This window comes from Salvelinus namaycush, chromosome 4, assembly GCF_016432855.1.
Source record: "Salvelinus namaycush isolate Seneca chromosome 4, SaNama_1.0, whole genome shotgun sequence".
Classification (NCBI taxonomy): domain Eukaryota; kingdom Metazoa; phylum Chordata; class Actinopteri; order Salmoniformes; family Salmonidae; genus Salvelinus; species Salvelinus namaycush.
Window position 1 is genome coordinate 58,573,743 of NC_052310.1, and position 22,581 is coordinate 58,596,323.

Consider the following 22,581-nt stretch of genomic DNA (forward strand, 5'->3'; position numbering starts at 1 on the left):
GTGTTGGTATTTATGCCTCCGCTAGTACACAGTGTATTTCTGAAGTGAGGAATGTTTTGTTCACAGAGATTTTGATATTAGCGAAAGTGGCTAATTGTAACGATAAGTTCATTTGCTTTACGTATGAGTTTGTGTAAAACGTCATCACGCCCTAGTAACCTCGGCAGCGTCTTGGGAAGATAGACCGCTAGCTAAAGCAACAATATGGTGAGTTAAATTTACTGTGATACGTTGCTATTATAATGTAGATTGAACCGAATAAATGCATAATAAACACTACTATTGCATTTTTTCCTCTTCAAATTACTGCCACTGTACCCTTCATAAATTGGTGAAAAATTAAGATGTTGGAAAAGGTGACTGCTGCGCCAGCTGTCTTGTTGCTCTATTGGTTTAGCTAGCATCATTATGAGATGTGCAGCCTAGTAGTATAGCTAACTAGCGAGGTAAACTCAATTCAAACTGTTGCTAGCTACATAATTAGTTAGCTAGTTCAGTCGCTTCAGAACACTTTCACTCTTTGAAACCACCGTGTCATCCTGAAGAGAGCGTCATTATTTCGAGAATAGTTCTCTATTTTATGTATCCTCTTAGGGCTGGGCGACATGGCCAAAATATCATATCATGGTATTTTTCAAATTTGACGGTATTTTATGTTTTTGATTAATACAAGTTCTACATTTGCTGTATGAGTAGTGCGTGACCCTAGGGTGGCAACACATATATTCAAAATTATTTCAATGGGTCTTTCTCCATTCAGATTGTTTTATACTGTTCAATTCAACTTCAACCTAAAATAATTTCTTGCATTTCCTGCACTCTTTTGAGATCATTTCCACACTGCCACGATATGGGGAAAAATACGAGACTTTATTTTTAACCAAACGTTGCAATTGCGATTTAGATAAACACTTGGGTGAACTTTTGGAATCGTGGAAATACAATGTTTATTGTAATTCTATATTTAGAATATAAATAATAGTGAGCACTTTGAATACAGTGTTGTTTTACATGACAACGAATGAAAATGCCATGGACGAGTAATTGTAACAGGGTAGGAACCAAAGGGATGTAACGTGTTTCCTAGGCGACCCTATAATCTTTGGTAGTGATGGGCATTCCGGCTCTTTTCAGTGAGCCGGCTCGTTCGGCTCAGCTCACCAAAAAGAACCGGCTCTTTTGGCTCACAAACGGCTCTTTAAATAAAATAGGTTTTGTATTTTTTCAAGTCAAACAGTTTGCGATAATTTGACTGATTGGTGTTAAAACAATTGTATAATTAAATTATTAAATGAAATCATACTATACCTTAACCACAATGTATTTAAAAATGCATTGGTGTGTTATGAAAAAGAATGTTATTAAACATTTGCATTTAAAGTAGAGGTTGACCGATTATGATTTTAACGCCGATACCAATTATTGAAGGACCCAAAAAAAGCTGATATCAATTAATTGGACGATTTTATTTATATATATATTTGTAACAATTACAATAATACTGAATGAACACTCTTATTTTAACTTAATATAGTACATCAATAAAAATCAATTTGGTCTCAAATAAATAATGAAACATGTTCAATTTGGTTTAAATAATGCAAAAACAGTGTTGGAGTAGAAAGTAAAAGTGCAATATGTGCCATGTAAAAAAGCTCAAGTTTAAGTTCCTTGCTCAGAACATGAGAACATATGAAAGCTGGTTGTTCCTTTTAACATGAGTCTTCAATATTCCCAGTTAAGTTTTAGGTTGTAGTTATTATAGGAATTATAGGACTATTTCTCTCTATACCATTTGCATTTCATATACCTTTGACTATTGGATGTTCTTATAGGCACTATAGTATTGCCAGCCTAATCTCGGGAGTTGATAGGCTTGAAGTCATAAACACCGCTGTGCTTCAAGCATTGCGAAGAGCTGCTGGCAAACACAGGAAAGTGTTGTTTGAATGAATGCTTACGAGCCTGCTGCTGCCTACCACCGCTCAAATATCAAATCATAGACTTAATTATAAAATAATAAACACACAGGAATACAAGCCTTAGGTCATGAATATGGTCAAATCCGGAAACTATCATTTTGAAAACAAAATGTTTATTCTTTCAGTGAAATACGGAACCGTTACGTATTTTATCAAATGGGTGGCATCCATAAGTCTAAATATTGCTGTTACATTGCGCAACCTTCAATGTTATGTCATAATTATGTAAAATTCTGGCAAATTAATTACGGTCTTTGTTAGGAAGAAATGGTCTTCAAACAGTTCTCAACGAGCCAGGCGGCCCAAACTGCTGCATATACCCTGACTCTGCTTGCACAGAATGCAAGAGAAGTGACACAATTTCCCTATTTAATATTGCCTGCTAACATTAATTTCTTTTAACTAAATATGCAGGTTTAAAAAAAATATATACTTGTGTATTGATTTTAAGAAAGGCATTGATGATGGGTGCAACGACAGTGCTTTTTTTTGCAAATGAGCTTGTTAAATCATCACCCGTTTGGCGAAGTAGGCGGTGATTCGATGATAAATTAACAGGCACCGCATTGATTATTTGCAACGCAGGACATGCTAGTTAAACTAGTAATATCATCAACCATGTGTAGTTAACTAGTGATTATGTTAAGATTGATTGTTTTTTATAATATAAGTTTAATGCTAGCTAGCAACTTACCTTGGCTCCTTGCTGCACTCGCGTAACAGGTGGTCAGCCTGTCATGCAGTCTCCTCGTGGAGTGCAATGTAATCGGCGTCCAAAAATGCCGATTACCGATTGTTATGAAAACTTGAAATCGGCCCTAATTAATCAGCTATGCCCGTTAATCGGTCGACCTCTAAAGTATAACTTTTTTAATCTATATAAACAAAGTGCATATAAATGTAACAATTCAAAACGAATACAATCTGAACAACATAATAATAGAATATTGTTCCATATCAAAGAAAAATAAATAACAATGTGCAAAACTGGTCCCTCTTTTCTCTCCTTTATTTCCATATTTTTTTTATTCTACCTTTATTTAACTAGGCAAGTCAGTTAAGAACAAATTCTTATTTTCAATGACGGCCTGGGTTAACTGCCATGTTCAGGGGCAGAACGACAGATTTTTACCTTGTCAGCTCAGGGATTTGATCTTGCAACCTTTTGGTTACAAGTCCAACGCTCTAACCACTAGGCTACCTGCCGCCCGTTATAACCAGCAGCACACAGCAATGCTGACCATAATTTGCTTTTATGAGAGATTTGCATTCAGAAATGCAAGCTGCCTCACGTTCGAGGGGCTGATGCGGTTTCTTTTCTCAGTAATTATTTGTCCCGTTTTCGAGAAGAACCTCTGAGGGAACGGATGTGGCCACTATGCTGAGTCTCCCTGTCATGACTTTAGTAAGCCGTGGGTAGACAGAGGCCTTGTTCTTCCACCAGCTCAGAGGATCTGCAGATCTTTGGAGGGGCTCCTCCAAATAGGATCGGACCTCCATTATGGCATCTGCTGAGGGATTGCTTTGTGCTGCATCCCCAGTTGCTCTCTCGTCAAACAGCATCCAAACAGCAGACGTTTGTGGCACTACTGCTGGTGCTTCTGCTCCATCTGATCCCTCTTCTTCCTGTTGCCCTGGTGCCTGAGCCAGCTGACTGCTGGGGCTGTCCCTCCCTGCTGCTGAGGTTATTCTTTGAAGAGCCTCATCAATCGCTCTGGCATCACTGAAGGCTAACTTCTTAAACCTGGGGTCAAGTGCAGCGGTTTCTGATAGCACGTGATTATATTCCATTCTGTGGAACTTTCTGTCCATTGATGAACATAGGGTGTCCATAAACTCTGTCACATGTCCTGTGGTTACATTTGCTTCTCTCTGGCGGCTGGCTGTGATTTGCTGCAGACCCTTACACAGGAGTATCATTTTTGAGGCTGTCACATAGCTGAAAAGAGAGAACAGTAACTTATTAGTTCAGGTTCATGTTTTATCTACTGATATTACATTCTCATCTACTGCTCATATACATATATAATACTGGATTAAATAATGATGTAGTAATAACTACTTACTGTACCTCTCTCCACTGATCTCCACAGTGACCTGCTCAAAGGGTTCCAGGACTCTGCACATCTCCTCCACCACCTCCCATTCCTCTTGGGTCAGAGCATCAACAGGTGCATTGACAATGGCCAGGGTAGAGATGATGGCATCCTTTGACTCAAGAAACCGCTTCAACATATAAAATGTTGAATTCCACCTAGTAGTGCAGTCTAGGCCTCAGCTCAGGCATCCCCATCTGGCATTGTGTAGACTTTAGTTTTTCAGCACCTACTGTGCTCCTGTGGAAGTATTCTACAGCTGCTTTCACTTTGTCCACAGTGGGCTTCATCACCTTCAGAGCATCTCTTACAATCAGGTTGATTGTGTGGGCAAGACATGGATGATGGGTCCATTTGAACATTTTCATGGCTTTGGTTATGTTAGCTGCATTGTCGCTTAACACAACAGACCACTTTTCCATCTACTTGCCATTCTCTGGCACTCTCAACAGTTCCTCTGCCAAGTTCTCTGAGGTATATCTGTAGCTGAACTCAAAGCAGTCCAGAAGACAGCTAGACATCAAAAAATCTTCAATGAAGTGACATGTAACCGACATGTAAGAAGTGGTTACCCTTGATGTCCAGCAGTCAGTGGTAAGGCAAACTGCAGTAGCTTTTTTGGACTCTTTCCCATACTGAAGCCTGTGTGCTCTCGTACAGTTGTGGAATAAGTGATTTTGAAAGGGTTTTCCTGCTTGGAATTGTGTACATTGGATTTAGACTATTGCTATAATTTCTAAAACTCTGTCCTCCACGATCGAAAATGGCTGGAAAGCTGTGACAATCATTTTAGCCAATGCAATATCAATTTGGCCTTGTTTTGCTACAGACATAGACTTTGTCATAAACTGGTCGATAGAAGACTGCGTAGCTGTGGGTCGCGGAGTAGGCCTACTTGACTGAGTGGATACATCGTCACGTGTGGAGGTGCTGGCTCCACCACTATCACGCCTGCTAGTTTCTCGAAGCGCCACTACAGCTAGCTTCGCAGTTGGGTGCACAGTTCGCATATGCCGGTGTAGGTTGTGCGTAGAACCGGCTTTATATGAGATTTTGTTTTGGCAAATTCTACATTGTCTACATTATTAAAATGCATCCAAATGCTACTGTGCTTCCGACTCATTTTCCAGCTGTTGTTTTCACAGCTGTCCTTCCTCTCTCTCCTCGGCTGCTAAGTGTGTGACTGTGAGTGAGTTGGCTCGGCCCTCCCTCACGCATCTTTGGTTCATTGGTTGACACTGCGTGTCTGATTGACAGGAGCAACAGGTGGGGCTGTTAGTCTGAGTAGACAGTCAGAACGAATGTGTGTGCGCTTGAGCATTTAGGCCTATATTATTTTTAATTTTTTGTTCTTTGAATGAGTTAATTCTAGTCATTTAAATATTTTGATTATTCATATCTTGTTTTTATTTTTATATATATATAAATAGATTCGGCTCTTCTGATATGCGAGCCGGCTCCCAACATTCACCTACAAGTTCGCGAACGACCCATCACTAATCTTTGGCTACATTAAATCTTTATTCATATAGCCAACATATTCATGCTTCGCCTATTCCTCTTTGATTTAGAAGATACTGTTGCACAAATAACATGCTGATTTAGGCCTCCACCAGCACTGGTATCAAGCTGTATTAGCTAGCTACGTTTGCTCAGACTCAGTACTTTAATTAGCTAGCCAGCTAACTAGTGATTAGCATTAGTGGCTAACACGATTTAGCTTAACTTGCTAAGAAAATACAAACTAGCTGTTTGTAGATGTAAGAAACACAAACTAATATTTTAGTTATAGAACGCTTGTGGATTTATATTAAGATCAAATTGGAAACAGCATTGTTGTATGTGCTGCATTGACCATGCAGACTGAACGAAAGTGTCTCGTGGTCAAGCAAAAAAAAAAAAACGGTCCGTGCATCAATACCGGTGTGTAGTAAAATACGGTATACCTCCCAGCCCTATCCTCTGCGCATCCTCTCGAGTCGCAGGCATCTGTTCAGCCTGTTGTGGAGGGATGCAAGTAGCTAGCTAGGTATGTAACAGTTTAACTTTACGTCCGTCCCCTCGCCCCGACCCGGGCGCGAACCAGGGACCCTCTGCACACATCAACAACTATCACCCATGAAGCATCGTTACCCATCGCTCCACAAAAGCCGCGGCTCTTGCAGAGCAAGGGGAACCATTACTTCAAGGTCTCAAAGCGAGTGACGTAACCGATTGAAACGCTATTAGCGCGCACCACCGCTAACTAGCTAGCCATTTCACATCCGTTACAGGTACAATAGTTGGCTAATTTTAATAGCTAGTTAACCTGCTGACGTGAACATCCATTATAGGTTAGGTACTGTTTTGCATAGCACAGAGAATTTGACTAACCTTAACTTGGCAACGATTCCTCAATTCCAGACATGGAAAACAGCCAATGTCTTCTAAACGTCTAGTTGCAGGGGGTTTGTGTGAGTTTAGAAAATGCTCCGTAATTACATTTTTAAAAATTAGCTACCTGAAGTAATCCAACAATGTGTATGCCGCCATCTTGTCTATTTAAAATCTTCTCATTGATCGAGACAGGTGAGTGTCAACATGAAGTGGCACTTTTGGGTGGACACCCATCTGTCTCAATCAATGAGTGAAGATTTGAAATAGACAAGATGGCAGCAACATTTTTAATAGCAGGCTTGCTAGACGATTCTGCCCCTACCTTTACACTTGTTTACTCTGAGCTGCACTGGGGTCGGAACGCAATCATGGTTACATTAAGACACTGTGGAGCCGGCCCGAGATATGGTTTGAAAAACGTACCTCAAAGCAGGGATGGGATATGCCACTGTACTCCAAATTGTACATTTATCCACACTGATAGATCAAGAAGATTGAAATGCTGCTATTTTCTCTGGATAACGGCCCTTTTCAACCTCATGCTAGCTAGCAGTAGCCACCGCAGCCATTTTGAAATGGCACCATTGGCCGATCAGCTACTTTGTTGTTCAACGCGACGTGCCATTCCAAAATGTCTGCAGCATGAGCACGAAAAGCGCAGTTTTCCGAAAACTAGCAGTATTTCAATCTTCTCAATGTATCAGTGTGGATAAAGGTAACATTTGCCGTACAGTGGCATATCCCATTGAGGTATGTTTTCCAACACATACAGTACCAGTCAAAAGTTTGGACACACCTACCCATTCAAAGGTTTTTCTTTATTTTTACTATTTTCTACATTATAGAATAATAGTGACGCGATCAAAACTATGAAATAACACATATGGAATCATGTAGTAACCCAAAAACCCGTTTGAGGAAACTAGGCGTATGCCGCTTGTCACTACTTCACAGAAGAGCCGTTTGAACATATATATTTTTTTATCAAAATACGTTTTCTGGCAGAAATGCCTTCTCGAACATGTGAACTTTCATGTGCCTTAATAACAACCTTGCATGCCATCTGTAAATACGAATAAAATTGTTAAATTACGAGCCTAGTTGGTTTAGGCACAGAAAAAGTCGGCAACCTTTCCGCTAGCCATAATTGGCTGAGATTTAAAAAATAATAATAATAATAATAAAATAAAAACCTTTATTTAACTAGGAAAGTCAGTTAATCTTATGGCTGCAATCCCGTTAACGGGATCGATATGACAACAGCCAGTGACAGTGCAGGGCGCCAAATTCAAACAACAGAAATCTCATAATTAAAATTCCTCAAGCATACAAGTATTTCACACCATTTTAAAGATACACTTCTTGTTAATCCCACCACAGTGTCCGATTTCAAATAGGCTTTACAGCGAAAGCACCACAAACGATTATGTTAGGTCACTGCAAAATCACAGAAAAACACAGCCATTTTTCCAGCCAAAGACAGGAGTCACAAAAAGCAGATATAGAGATAAAATGAATCACTATCCTTTGATGATCTTCATCAGATGACACTCATAGGACTTCATGTTACACAATACATATGTTTTGTTCGATAAAGTTCATATTTATATCCAAAAACCTCAGTTTACATTGGCGCCATGTTCAGAAATGCCTCCAAAATATCCGGGGAAATTGCAGAGAGCCACATCAAATAACAGAAATACTCATCATAAACTTTGATGAAAGATACATGTTTTACATAGAATTAAAGATACACTTGTTCTTAATGCAACCGCTGTGTCAGATTTCAAAAAGCTTTACGGCAAAAGCACAATATTCAATAATCTGAGAACAGCGTTCAGTCACAAAAGGAAGCCATACAGTTACCCGCCAAATTGTGGAGTCAACAAAAGTTATAAATAGCATTATAAATATTCACTTACCTTTGCTGATCTTCGTCGGAATGCACTCCCAGGACTCCCACTTCCACAAGAAATGTTCGTTTTGTTCGGTAATGTCCATCATTTATGTCCAAATAGTTATTTTTGTTAGCGTGTAAACAAATCCAAAGTCAGGAAGCACGTTCACTAAAAGCAGACGAAATGTCAAAAAGTTCCGTAACAGTCAGTAGAAACATGTCAAACGATGTATTGAATCAATCTTTAGGATGTTTTTAACATAAATCTTCAATAAAGTTCCAACCGGAGAATTCCATTGTCTTCAGAAGTGCGATGGAACAGAGCTCCCTCTCATGTGAACGCGCATGGTCAGGTCATGATAGACCTGACTCATTCCCGTCTCCTTCAGCCCCACTTCACAGTAGAAGCATCAGACAAGGTTCTACAGACTATTGACATCTAGTGGAAGCCGTAAGAAGTGCAAACTGACCCATATCCCACTGTGTATTCGATAGGCGATGAGTTGAAAATCGACTAACCTCAGATTTCCCACTTCCTGTTTGGATTTCTTCTCAGGTTTTTGCCTGCCATATGAGTTCTGTTATACTCAGACATCATTCAAACAGTTTTAGAAACTTCAGAGTGTTTTCTATCCAATAATAATAATATGCATATATTAGCAACTGGGACTGAGGAGCAGGCAGTTTACTCTGGGCACCTCTGGGTACCTTTCATCCAAGCTACTCAATACTGCCCCTGCAGCCATAAGAAGTTAAGAACAAGTTCTTATTTACAATGACGGCCTAGGAACAGTGGATTAACTGCCTTGTTCAGAGGCAGAAGGACACATTTTTACCTTGTCAGCTCGGGGATTCGATCTAGCGACCTTTCGGTTACCTGCCCAACGCTCTAACCACTAGGCTACCTGCCGCCCCGAGTGGGATGGACATGCCGAGAGATGATTTGGGATTGGTCTGCCATATAGCACACTTCTGTCTATTTGAGTATGTCTAGGTAATCCTTTCTACCGAGTATCGTGTATTCAAACTGCAAAAGTGTTGCTCTCCACTTTCTGGAGGCCTGAGTTTTGAAATCAGTGGATTTCGAGTATGATAGCATAGGAGATTGAGAAAACAACACGTGTCTCAGGATTACATATTCAAACTAAGGGCAACCATGGCATCAGAGCGGAGACGCATCCAACCAGGAATGATAGTCTATAGTCTAGCTAGCTACATTTTCAGATATGACACATTTCTAATTTTGACAGAGCCATTGGCTAGCTATAGCCTAATGTTAACTAGCTAACATTGAACCTGGTTGGTTAGCTACCTGTAGATTCATGCAGGATAGTAACGTCATGAGTTGTGATTATGGTTAATTATCTAGCTAGCTAGCAAACATTAGCTGGCTGGCTCGCTAGCTAACGTTACGTGTATGACCATATTATTCAATATCTCAGAGGTATTTGCTTGGCTAGCTATAGCCTAATGTTAGCGATCTAACATTGAACCTGGTTGGTTAGCTAAGCTACCTGCAGATTCATGCAGGGTACTAACATCATGAGTTGTGATTGGTTCATTGTTTACCTAGCAAGCTAACGTTAGCTGGCTGGCTCGCTAACGTTACGTGTATGACCTTATTATTTGTATCTCACAGCCATTTGCTTAGCTAGATATAGCCTAATGTTAGCTAGCTAACATTGAACCTGGTTGGTTAGCTACCTGCAGAGCTAGCTAGCTAGCTACATGTCTTAACAAAATACTCCACTATGCAAGTAACCATTTTAGATGCGTTCGTAAATTCAGTCAGGCCATCTACTCGATTTCAGAGCACTCTCGTCTGTGTGCCAGAGCGCAGAATAACTGATGAATTTACGAACACTCAACACCCGTTGAATATGGCCGGTGTCAGTAAACATAGGCAAAAAAGCGTAACTAAATTGTTGCCAGCAGCACAGTTACAGTCACCAACGCTCTGGATAACATGAAAACAGCCTCCCTGGTTAAGTGTGCCTTGAATTCAAAATAAATCACCAACAGTGTCACCAAAGCACCATCACACCTCCTCCTCCGTGTTTTACCGTGGGGACCACACATGCGGCGATCATCTGTTCACCTACTCTGCTTCTCACAACACGGCGGTTGGAACCAAAAAATCTCAAATTTGGACTCATCAGACCAACGGACAGATTTCCACCGGTCTAATGTCCATTGCTCGTGTTTCTTGGCCCAAGCAAATCTCTTCTTATTATTGGTGTCCTTTAGTAGTGGTTTCTTTTCAGCAATTCAACCATGAAGGCCTGATTCACGCAGTCTCCTCTGAACAGTTGATGTTGAGATGTGCCTGTTACTTGAACTCTGTGAAGCATTTATTTGGGCTGCAATTTCTGAGGCTGTTAAGTCTAATGAACTTCTCCTCTGCAGCAGAAGCAACTCTGGATCTTCCTTTACTGTGGTAGTCCTCATGAGAGCCAGTTTCATCATAGCGCTTGATGGTTTTGCAACTGCACTTGAAGAAAGTTTCAAAGTTCTTGAAATTTTCCTGATTGACTGACCTTAAAGTAATGATGGCCTTTCATTTCTCTTTGCTTATTTGAGCAGTTCTTGCCATAATATGAACTTGGACTTTTTACCAAATAGCCCTATCTTCTGTATACCCCCCCCTAACTTGTCACAAACACATTAAGAAGGAAAGAAATTCCACAAATGAACTTTTAACAAGGCACGCCTGTTCATTGAAATGCATTCCAGGTGACTACCTCATGAAGCTGGTTGAGAGAATGCCAAGAGTGTGCAAAGGTTGTCTACTTTGAAGAATCTCAAATATAAAGTATATTAAAATTTGTTTAAAACAAGTTTTAGTTACTACATGATTCCATATGTGTTATTTCATCGTGTTGATGTCTTCACTATTATTCTACAATGTAAAAAATAAAGAAAAATCCTGGAATGAATGACAAACTTTTGACTGGTACTGTATATTTTGCGCCACCTCCATGGTGTCTTAAAGGAAAGATTCACCCATTTTGAATGTTATATTGTTTTTGTGCGTCTCCGAGTGATGTTCTATCGATTCCCCGGGTCATTTCAAGTTTGTGTATCTGAGTTATTGGCATTCAAAAGCAGGCAGAAATACGGTCGGTTTGACGTGGCACTGTGATAGTCGCTCTCACTACATTTGAAGTTAATAGGAATACTGGAAGTTAATAAGACTTTTAGATCGCGAAAATGATTTAAATATTGGCCGATGTCCTCTTTCGAATGAGCCATTGATAATCTTTTTGCGATATTCCTAACTCGATCTTTTTATTTATTTAACGGAGCGTCTAAAACATTTTTCTTATTTGTCTGCCTGTTTGGTTTAGGGTGCATAGCATGGTGCCGTTGCCAGAGTTATTATAGAAAAGATATAGGAATCTAATTAATTAAGGAACATAACGCCCCACCCAGCAGACTGTCGACCAATCGCGTTGATGTTGGCATGCTGCGTCAAGCGGTTGCTAAACTTTTCGTCACGTAATCCCTTCTCAAGAAACGTGCCTATTTTCTTTGAAAGTACGTAATGTTACGATTCCAAAGCTATAAAATATTACAGATAGCAGGTTAATTATCTCACATCTAGGAAAATATTTGTAATGTTGTGCTTCTTGTTGACAAAATTGTTTTCCATGTTGGGTTTTTAAGCTAGCGCCCAAGACTCCCATTCACTCTTTTTTTTTTCAAAATACAAAAATCAATTTACATTGCTACATCAAACATGTCTAACAAAACAAAACACAGGTATTAACAAGAAAATACTCAAACATACAAAAAATATAAATAAAATAATAATAAAACATTTTTTTTAGTGCAATTGTATTCACTTCCTTAACTTTGTTTGATATACAGTATTTGTAAGGCCTTAACCATGCATTTTTCCAGATAATGTCAGGAATAAGCATGTTCCAGAAAAACTTTCCTCTCGGTGTAAGTTGGTTTTGTGAATGAAGAATTTGTCTTTTATATATTTATTACAACAAGATCTCTCAAGTAAGCCCACGCCTTCCAATCTGAGTTCTGGATAAAGTTTGTGATCATTCCCAAAATTAAGATTCGTTTTCATAAGTGTAGTTAGACCACCGGGAATGGCTTTGATCACAAAAATAAACTCTCTGAAAGGTATTGGAAACTCTTTCAATGTTATAAATTGTTCATATGTGAGAATATTACCCTTGTTGTCGAAAAATATCAAAAACAAAGTCAATATTCCTCTCATGCCAGCTGGGGTAGAACAATGACTTATTCCTTACAGTTATGTCTGAATTATTCCACAAAATAGCTTTATGTGGGGAAAAATTGTGCAGGAAACATATTTTCCAGGCCATTAAAGGTTGTTGGTGAAACCTAGCCAATTTAGCAGGTAATCTTTCAGGAATATAATTACATTTCAGTAAAAATTGAAGACCTCCCAATTTATTAAACACATTATTTGGAATGAAATACCATATTGAATCAGTATTGATTAAACATTTTTTTCAACCAGTTTATCTTGAAAGTGTTATTTATGTCAACAAAATCCAACACTTCTAGACCGCCTTCAGCTCTTTTGTTAGAAAGGACAGATTTTTTTAGTTTGAGACTTATTTTTCCAGATGAAGTCAAGAAAGGTCTTATTGATCTCTTTACAAGTAGCTGGATTTTCACATAACGATAATGAGGGGTACACAAAACGAGACAGTCCCTTTGCCTTGGACAGAAGTACTCTCCCAAGTATAGAAAGATCTCTTTGTAGCCAATTATTAAAAATATTTTTTTCCCATTCACTAAAGGAGAGCGCCCCTTGGCACAGAATCGCCCAGAATGCACCGCACGGCGCATTGATGTAGCGTGGGAAACTTTTCCCATTTCCTCAAAAGTATATCTGCCGTTGCCGAATGTTAGCGGCACATCTATCTGCAGGTTGAATATGGTGAGATTGTAGACTCCTAAATTGATAGTGCAGTTTGTTTAGGCTATTTTACAGCTAACTAGTTATTTTACAAGCTAATATTGTTTTTGGTATTATTGTGTGTAGCTACATTTGCTAGCTAGCCCACCCATAGAGTGAGCATTGCGTTGTGGAATTTGTAGTCTTATTTGAGCTGCAACAGATTTTCACCACGATTTTCCATGTTGCTACCAACCTTATTATAACGCCAAAATGAAACATTTGTTCTCAAAAAAATATTGTTTTCACATTGTTATTTAACACTGTAAATTAAAGTTATTACTGGTTTTGGGTGGATTTTCCTTTAATATAACCATGATTCCGTTCCGAACCCTTGTAAACGAGCATAACGGTAGGATCGGAATCTTCTGGCAAATAGCAGGTAACGTTATGCTCCTGTTGCTCCTCCGTTGGTCATGTCACGACTCAGGATAACCCATAATGGATTGTGTTTTGATATATTGCAGGGTTTGCTGTCAATCCTTCGAAAGCTAAAGAGCACACCTGATCAGGAGGTTCGGATCTTGTTGTTGGGTTTGGACAACGGAGGAAAGACCACGCTACTGAAACAACTTGCCTCTGAGGACATCAGTCACATCACTCCCACACAGGTAATGAGGAACACACACCTTTAGGGGAGCCTAGTATTTTTTTATTTATTTGCGGTAGAAGTGCAATGCATAAAGGTCAATACTTGTTGAAGCCAATTAAGATGTTGCCTGTCAGCACTCCAACATATTGAGCAAACAGTGGATGTTTTTTTAACTTTTTTTTTTTTTTTTTATTGTTGCTATCACTCGTTACTGTAGCCTATGCTATTTAATACTGTAAACTGTACTATCTATCCACAATGGACTACGATGAGAATATTCTGTGCCCCCAGTCGAATTGGTATTTATCAAGTCAAATTTATTGGTCACATACACATATTTAGCAGATGCTATTGAGGGTGTAGGGAACTGCTTGTGTTCCTAGCTACAGTGCAGTAATATCTAACAATTCACAACAATACACACACATCTAAAGTAAAATAATGTAATAAAGAAATATATAAATATTAGGACGAATGTCAGAGTGCCATTGACTAAAATACAGTAGAATATAATACAGTATATACACATGAAATGAGTAAAGCAGTATGTAAACATTAATAAAGTGACCAGTGATTCCATGTCTATGTATATAGGGCAGCAGCCTCTAAGGTGCAGAATTACGTAACCGGGTGGTAGCCAGTTAGAGATGGCTATTTAACAGACTAATGGCCTTGAGATAGAAGCAGTTTTTCAGTCTCTCGGTCCCAGCTTTGATGCACCTGTACTGCCCTCGCCTTCTGGATGGTAGCGGGGTGAGCAGGCAGTGGCTAAGGTGGTTGATGTCCTTGATGATCTTTTTGGCCTTCCTGTGACATCGAGTGCTGTATGTGTCCTGGAAGGCAGGCAGTGTGCCCCCGGTGATGCGTTGTGCGTACCGCACCACCCTCTGAAGAGCCCTGCGGTTGCAGGCAGTGCAGTTGCCGTACCAGGCGGTTATGCAGCCCGACAGGATGCTCTCAATTGTGCATCTGTAAAAGTTTGTGAGGGTCTTAGGGCCAAAGCTACATTTCTTCGGCCTCCTGAGGTTGAAGAGATGCTGTTGCGCCTTCTTCACCACACTGTCTGTGTGGTTGGACCATTTCAGATCGTCGGTGATGTGTACTCCAAGGAAGCTTTTCACCTTCTCCACTGCGGTCGGGTCGATGTGGATACGGGGGTGCTCCATCTGCTATTTCCTGAAGTCCACGATCAGCTCCTTCATTTTGTTGACGTTGAGGGAGAAGTTATTTTCCTGGCACCACTCCGCCAGGGCCCTCACCTCCTTCCTGTAGGCTGTCTCATCATTGTTGGTAATCAGGCCTACAAATCAAATAAAAGCTTTTTTTTGTCACGTGCACCAAATACAACAGGTGTAGACCTTACAGTGAAATGCTTACTTACAGACCATAACCAACAGTGCCATTTAAGTAAAAAAAATAGGTATTAGGTGAGCAATAGATAATTTAAGGAAATAAAAAACAACAGTAAAAAGACAGTGAATAATAACAGTAGTGAGGCTATATACAGGCACCAGTTAGTCGGGCTAATTGAGGTAGTATGTACATGACTGTATAGTTAAGGTGTGTATATATGGTAAACAGAGAGTAGCAGCAAGCTCTCAACCTGCTCCTGTACAGCCCCGTCGATGACAATGGGGGTGTGCTCGGTTCTCCTTTTCCTGTAGTCCACAATCATCTCCTTAGTCTTGGTTACGTTGAGGGATAGGTTGTTATTTTGTCACCACCCGGCCAGGTCTCTGACCTCCTACATCGTTGTCGGTGATCAGGCTTACCACTGTTGTGTCATCGGCAAACTTAATGATGTTGTTGGAGTCGTGCCTGGCCACGCAGTTGTGGGTGAAGAGGGAGTACAGGAGGGGACTGAGCACGCACCCCTGAGGGGCTCCAGTGTTGAGGATCAGCGTGGCAGATGTGTTGCTACCTACCTTCACCACCTGGGGGCGGCTCGTCAGGAAGTCCAGGATCCAGTTGCAGAGGGAGCTGTTTAGTCCCAGGATCCTAAGCTTAGTTTAGAGCTTTGAGGGTACTATGGTGTTGAACGCTGCGCTGTAGTCAATGAATAGAATTCTGACGTAGGGGTACCTTTTGTCCAGGTGGGAAAGGATAGTGTGGAGTGCAATAGAGATTGCGTCATCTGTGGATCTGTTTGGGCGGTATGCAAGTTGGAGTGGGTCTAGGGTTTCTGGGATAATGGTGTTAATGTGAGCCATTACCAGCCTTTCAAAGCACTTCATGGCTACGGATGTAAGTGCTACGGGTCTGTAGTCATTTAGGCAGGTTGCCTTTAGTGTTCTTGGGCACAGGGACTATGGTGGTCAGTTGAAACATGTTGGTATTACAGACTCAATCAGGGACATGTTGAAAATGTCAGTGAAGACACCTGCCAGTTGGTCAGCACATGCCCGGAGCACACTTCCTGGTAATCCGTCTGAATGTTGACCTATTTAAAGGTCTTACTCACATCAGCTACGGAGAGCGTGATCACAAAGTCGTCCAGAACAGCTGATGCTCTCATGCATGCCTCAGTGTTGCTTGCCTCGAAGCGAGCATAGAAGTGATTTAGCTCGTTTGGTAGGCTCGTGTCACTGGGCAGCTCGCGGCTGTGCTTCCCTTTGTAGTCTGTAATAATTTGCAAGCCCTGCCACATAAGACGAGCGTCTGAGCCGGTGAAGTATGATTCAATCTTAGCCCTGTATTGGCGCTTTGCCTGTTTGATGGTTCGTTGGAGGGCAAAGCAGGATTTCTTATCTTCCGGGTTAGTGTCCCGCACCTTGAAAGCGGCAGCTCTACCCTTTAGCTCAGTGTGAATGTTGCCTGTAATCCATGGCTTCTAGTTGGGGTATGTACGTACAGTCACTGTGGGGACGACGTCCTCGATGCACTTATTGATGAAGCCAGTGACTGATGTGGTGTACTCATCAATGCAATCGGAAGAATCCCGGAACATAATCCAGTCTGGGATAGCAAAGCAGTTCTGTAGTTTAGCATCTCCTTCATCTGACCACTTTTTTATAGACCGAGTCACTGGTGCTTCCAGCTTTAATTTTTGCTTGTAAGCAGGAATCAGGAGGATAAAATCTGGTTGCGCATTTAACATGTTGATAGAAATTAGTTAAAATTGATTTAAGTTTCCCTGCATTAAAGTCCCCGGCCGCTAGGAGCCCCACCTCTGGGTGAGCGGTTTCCTGTTTGCTTATTTCCTTATACAGCTGACTGACTGCGGTCTTAGTGCCAGTGTCCGTCTGTGGTGGTAAATAAACAGCCACAAAAAGTATTGATGAAAACTCTCTTGGAAAATAGTGTGGTCTATAGTGTATCTCCTTAGATTTCGTGCACCAGCTGTTGTTTACAAATATGTACAGACCGCCCCCCCTCGTCTTACCAGAGTGTGCTGTTCTATCTAGCCGGTGCAGCGTATATCCTTCTAGCTGAATATCCATGTCATCATTCATTCAGCCACGATTCCGTGAAACATAAGATGTTAGTTTTTGATGCCTCGTTGGTAGGATATTCGTGATCGTACCTCGTATAATTTATTGTCCAATGATTGTACGTTGGCGAGTAATATTGACGGTAACGGCAGCTTTCTCACTCGCCTTCTCCGGATCATTACGAGGCACCCCGCTCTGTGTCCTCTGTACCTGCGTCTCTTTCTCTTGCCAATAACGGGGATGTTGGCTTTGTCGGGTGTTCGCAGTATATCCTGTGCTTCCTGCTTGTTGAAGAAAAAATATTTGTCTAATCCGAGGTGAGTGATCGCTGTCCTGATATCCAGAAGCTCATTTTTGCCGTAAGTTACGGTGGCAGAATTATTATGTACAAAATAAGTTACAAATAACGTGGGAAAAAACACATTTGGTTAGACACCCGTAAAACTGCTGCCATTTCTTCCGGCGCCAAGTTTGTAGACGACAACTGTTGTGTACAGGAGGGGGCTGAGCGCGCACCCTTGTGGGGCCCCTGTGTTGAGGATCAGCGAAGCGGAGGTGTTGTTTCCTACCTTCACCACCTGGGGGCGGACCGTCAGGAAGTCCAGTACCCAGTTGCACAGGGCGGGGTTCAGACCCAGGGCCCCGAGCTTAATGATGAGCTTGGAGGGTACTATGGTGTTGAAGGCTGAGCTATAGTCAATGAACAGCATTCTTACATAGGTATTCAGCTTGTCCAGATGGGATAAGGCAGTACGATGGCGATTGTATGGTCTGTGGATCTATTTGGGCAGTATGCAAATTGAAGTGGGTAGCATGTAAGGTAGAGGTAATATGATCTATGATTAGTCTCTCAAAGCACTTCATGATGACGGAAGCGAGTGCTACGGGGCGATAGTCATTTAGTTCAGTTACCTCCAGCCAGCTGATCTGCGCATGCTCTGAGGACGCGGCTAGGGATGCCGTCTGGGCCGACAGCCTTGCGAGGGTTAACACGTTTAAATGTCTTAATCATGTCGGCCACAGAGAATGAGAGCCCACAGTCCTTAGAAGCGGGCCGCGTCGGTGGCACTGTGATATCCTCAAAGCGGGTGAAGAATATGTTTAGCTTGTCCGGGAGCACGACGTCGGTGTCCGCGACGTGGCTGGTTTTCCCTTTGTTATCCGTGATTGTCTGTAGACCCTGCCACATATACGTCTTGTGTTTGAGCCGTTGAATTGCGACTCCACTTTGTCTCTGTACTGACGTTTTGCCTGTTTTGATTGCCTTACAGAGGGAATAACTACAGTGTTAGTATTCAACCATATTCCCAGTCATTTTGCCATGGTTAAATACAGTGGTTCGCACTTTCAGTTTTGTGCGAATGCTGCCATCTGTCCACAGTTTCTGATTTGGGTAGGTTTTAATAGTTACAGTGGAAACAACATCCGCCATACACTTCCTGATGATCTCGGTCACCGTTTCAGTGTATACGTCAATGTTATTCTCAGAGTCTACCAGGAACATATCCCAGTTCGTGTGATCAAAACAATCTTGAAGCCTGGATTCCAATTGGTCAGACCAGCGTTGAATAGACCTTAGCACGGGTACTTCCTGTTTGAGTTTCTGCCTATAGGATGGGGTGAACAAAATGAAGTCATGATCTGAGTAGCAGTGGTCGAGTGTTTTAGCAGCGCGAGTACTACAGTCAGGTTGTTAATAGAACTTCGGTAGCGTTTTCCTCAAATTTGCTTTGTTAAAATCCCCAGCTACAATAAATGCGGCCTCAAGTTATGTGGTTTCCAGTTTGAACAAAGTCCAGGGTAGTTCCTTGAGGGCCGTCGTGGTATCGGCTTGAGGGGGAATATACACGGCTGTGATTTATAACCGAAGAGAATTCCCTTGGGAGGTAATACGGTCACCATTTGATTGTAAGGTATTCTAGGTCGTGTGAACAAAAGGACTTGAGTTTCTGTGCATTATCACAATCACACCATGAGTAGTTAATCATGAAACATTCACTCCCGCCTTTCTTCATCCCGGATAGTTCTTTATTCCTGTCTGCGCGGTGTACTGAGAACACAGCTGGCTGTATAGACGGTGACGGTATATCCGGAGAGAGCCATGATTCCGTGAAAGAGTATGTTAGTCGTCAATAACCTACAGAACTTGAGAGAAACTCATCCAGTGTTAAGCCATGGAACACCTTGATTGGCCATTGAGTGGCCAAGCCCTCGTCACACCTACAGCTTGTTTATTCAGCGAAACCCATCCCTGCTGCAAGCACTTAGTTTTACCATTGCGTTAGGTTTGTTAAAATAGAGCCCTAACACTTCTAAACCCAAGCCCCCCCCTCTCTCTCCAGGGCTTCAACATAAAGAGTGTTCAGTCTCAGGGTTTTAAGCTGAATGTGTGGGACATCGGGGGACAGAGGAAGATCAGACCCTACTGGAGAAACTACTTTGAGAACACTGACGTGCTGGTGAGTGGCTCAACCATAGCTTCCTTTACGGAGGTATGACTTTTATATTTATATATACACGTGTGTGTGTGTGTGTGTGTGTGTGTGTGTGTGTGTGTGTGTGTGTGTGTGTGTGTGTGTGTGTGTGTGTGTGTGTGTGTGTGTGTGTGTGTGTGTGTGTGTGTGTGTGTGTGTGTGTGTGTGTGTGTGTGTGTGTGTGTGTGTGTGTGTGTGTGTGTGTGTGTATACACATACACACACCACCAGTAGTGTGTGATTAATCATTTTGAATGGAGATACTACCGTATTTCAGATTTACGTCATCGACAGTGCGGACAGAAAAAGATTTGAAGAGACGGGACAGGTGAGTTTTCTTTCTCTTCAGTGATTTGTGGGCTGTGTAATGTGCACATTCTACGTATACATATTTTATATTGGGATCCCATGCTGATTTGTGTTTGTGTTCTAGGAGCTGGCTGAGCTGTTGGATGAGGAGAAGCTGAGTGGGGTTCCAGTGCTGATCTTTGCCAACAAGCAAGACCTGCTGACGGCTGCCCCAGCTTCTGAGATCGCTGAGGGACTCAACCTGCACACTATCCGGGACCGCGTCTGGCAGATCCAGTCCTGCTCCGCCCTCACTGGAGAGGGGGTACAGGTGAGACACCAGCCCTAACCCATCAATCTACAACAGGGGTTGGGGTCAATTCATGTTTTCACTTCAGGAAGTGACATTTAATTTTTTCTGTTTCCTTTCAGGACGGAATGAACTGGGTCTGCAAGAGTGTCAATGCTAAGAAGAAGTAGCACAGCGGTCTGCTTTCTCATACACACCCTAAGCCTGTGGGAGGACGGGTTGTACCTGTGAATGTACACACTAAACATGGACTTGAAGAAAGTTTTTAACTGCCTTGCTGGTCACTACACATTGTTTACTAAACTACAATTCTCGCTAGAACTACAACTTCCATTGTTGCTCTTCAAAATTGAGTATTTGTATTTGCGGGTACAAAGGGAAGGAAACCCATCCCAGGAGACCCACCAGCCTAACCATATGACCTCCACCCTGTTAAGAAATTCCGCCCCAGGACATTCCAGACCTTTCTACTGTCCTTCACCACAACACCAGCCTCTCTTCCCTCTCTCCTAGCCTGGGTACCAGTCCGTTTGTCTTATATTCCACTCCTTGTACTCTGTCATACTGTATGCCAAAGCATAACAGGAGTGGCAAGGAGTGGAATGATAGCAAAACAGACTGTTACCCAGACTACCTCTCTCCCCCTCTCATTCAATCTCTTTCTCTCCTCTCTTTCCACATTTTTTCTTATTTGTACAGTTTGCTCAGTTTTTTATTCCATGCTCCAAGCTCTTTTCTCGCTGCAGTTCTGTTGGAAGTAGGGTATATTTATGTAATTCTCTATTTATGGTGAAGTAGTGTAATTTGCTTACAAATAACGGATACGGTGTGTGGTTACTGGTTTACTAGGATGACAGGGCAACATTGTATACTGTGATTTACTCCCCTGTGAAAAGGTTACGTGTGTTAATATGTATAAAAAAAAAACACTAGTGCAACTCTGAAATGGCACTCTGTTCCCTAAATAATGAACTAGAGTCGACCACAGCCCATATGAGTAGAGCCCTATCTAGTGAATAGTGTGCCATTTTGGACAAAGCCTAATAAATCAAATGGAAAAAGACTACATTTTGAGGATCAATTGTATATAACTTGCCCCCATATGTTTTTATTTTACCTTTATTTAACTAGGCAAGTCAGTTAAGAACAAATTCTTACTTTCAGTGACGGCCTAGGAACAGTGGGTTAACTGCCTTGTTCAGGGGCAGAAGGACAGATTTTTACCTTGTCAGCTCGGGAATTTGATCTTGCACCCTTTCGGTTACAAGTCTAACGCTCTAACCACTAGGCTACCTGCCGCCCCTATTCATATGTTATGTTATGGGCATGCATTAGAGTATATATTACACCTGTAATGTATGTGTTGATCAGTGGAGGCTGGTGGGAGGAGCTATAGGAGGACAGACTGGAATGGAATAATTGGAACGGTATCAAACATGGAAACCAGATGTTTGACTCTGTTCCGGAAATTCCATTCCAGCCATTACAATGAGCCTGTCCTCCTATAACTCCTCCCACCAGCCTCCACTGGTGTTGATAGATTTTAACAGGGATAAATGACAGTGTATTTCTCAAGTGTTTCATTGTCTTGGGTTTTAGAGGGCATTTACACAAAGCTTTTTCCTTTTGATATTCTTGAATGTGATCTGTCCAAGGATTGAAGGTCCGTGAATAAAATGTGATGGGAAAAATTGCATTGTTTTCTGAGCTGGCTGTAGTGGAAGTATAAAGAGGCCCAGCCAACACACACACACAGTTCTGTGTGATGAGCTATGGAGGACACCACTTTACATTTTCACTGCCTATACCCTTGTCATTGCCAGTCCTTGGAGAGACCCCGCACCAGAGCCCTTTACATCTCCGAAACACTAGCGTCTCACACACACAGGTGGGGTCACAGACCAACCTCGCCTCACACAGGTAGGGTCAGCTGGTTTTGACATTGAAAAGGCCCAGCTGGTTGGGCCCCTGAATGGGGCAGCTCCCTCTGTGTGTGTGGCAGCCTTCCGCCACAGTCGACTCCTACAGGCCTATGTTTAACTACTAGTCAGACCACAGCTGTGCCGTGGTTGGTTCAGGCCTGCTGCACATAGTTGTGAGGGTGTTGCATCTGCTACAGGGGAGAGAACACTGGCCATAAAACACTGACATCCAGCTGTGTGAGTGTGAGAGAGCGATGCATTCTGA

General features: G+C 41.9%; 1 protein-coding gene across 2 annotated transcripts; it reads left to right on the top strand.

Moving 5' to 3' along the window:
- Positions 1-130: 130 nt before the first annotated feature.
- On the top strand, positions 131-21,462 carry LOC120046675 (ADP-ribosylation factor-like protein 3). 2 transcript variants are annotated; one of them, XM_038992078.1, is made up of 6 exons: positions 131-207; positions 13,767-13,910; positions 19,665-19,781; positions 20,074-20,124; positions 20,230-20,415; positions 20,517-21,462. In XM_038992078.1, the coding sequence occupies exons 1-6, from the start codon at positions 205-207 to the stop codon at positions 20,562-20,564; spliced, it is 549 nt and encodes a 182-aa protein (XP_038848006.1). In that variant the 5' UTR covers positions 131-204; the 3' UTR covers positions 20,565-21,462. The 2 variants fall into 2 exon arrangements, with proteins under 2 accessions (XP_038848006.1, XP_038848005.1); XM_038992077.1 differs by lacking the exon at positions 131-207 and adding an exon at positions 13,185-13,281.
- The last annotated feature ends 1,119 nt before the right edge of the window (positions 21,463-22,581 follow it).

Coding starts and splice junctions, on each gene's coding strand:
- LOC120046675 (XM_038992078.1), top strand. Junction 13,911..19,664: donor GTCACATCACTCCCACACAG/GTAATGAGGAAC, acceptor CTCTCTCTCCAG/GGCTTCAACATAAAGAGTGT. Junction 20,125..20,229: donor GATTTGAAGAGACGGGACAG/GTGAGTTTTCTT, acceptor TTTGTGTTCTAG/GAGCTGGCTGAGCTGTTGGA.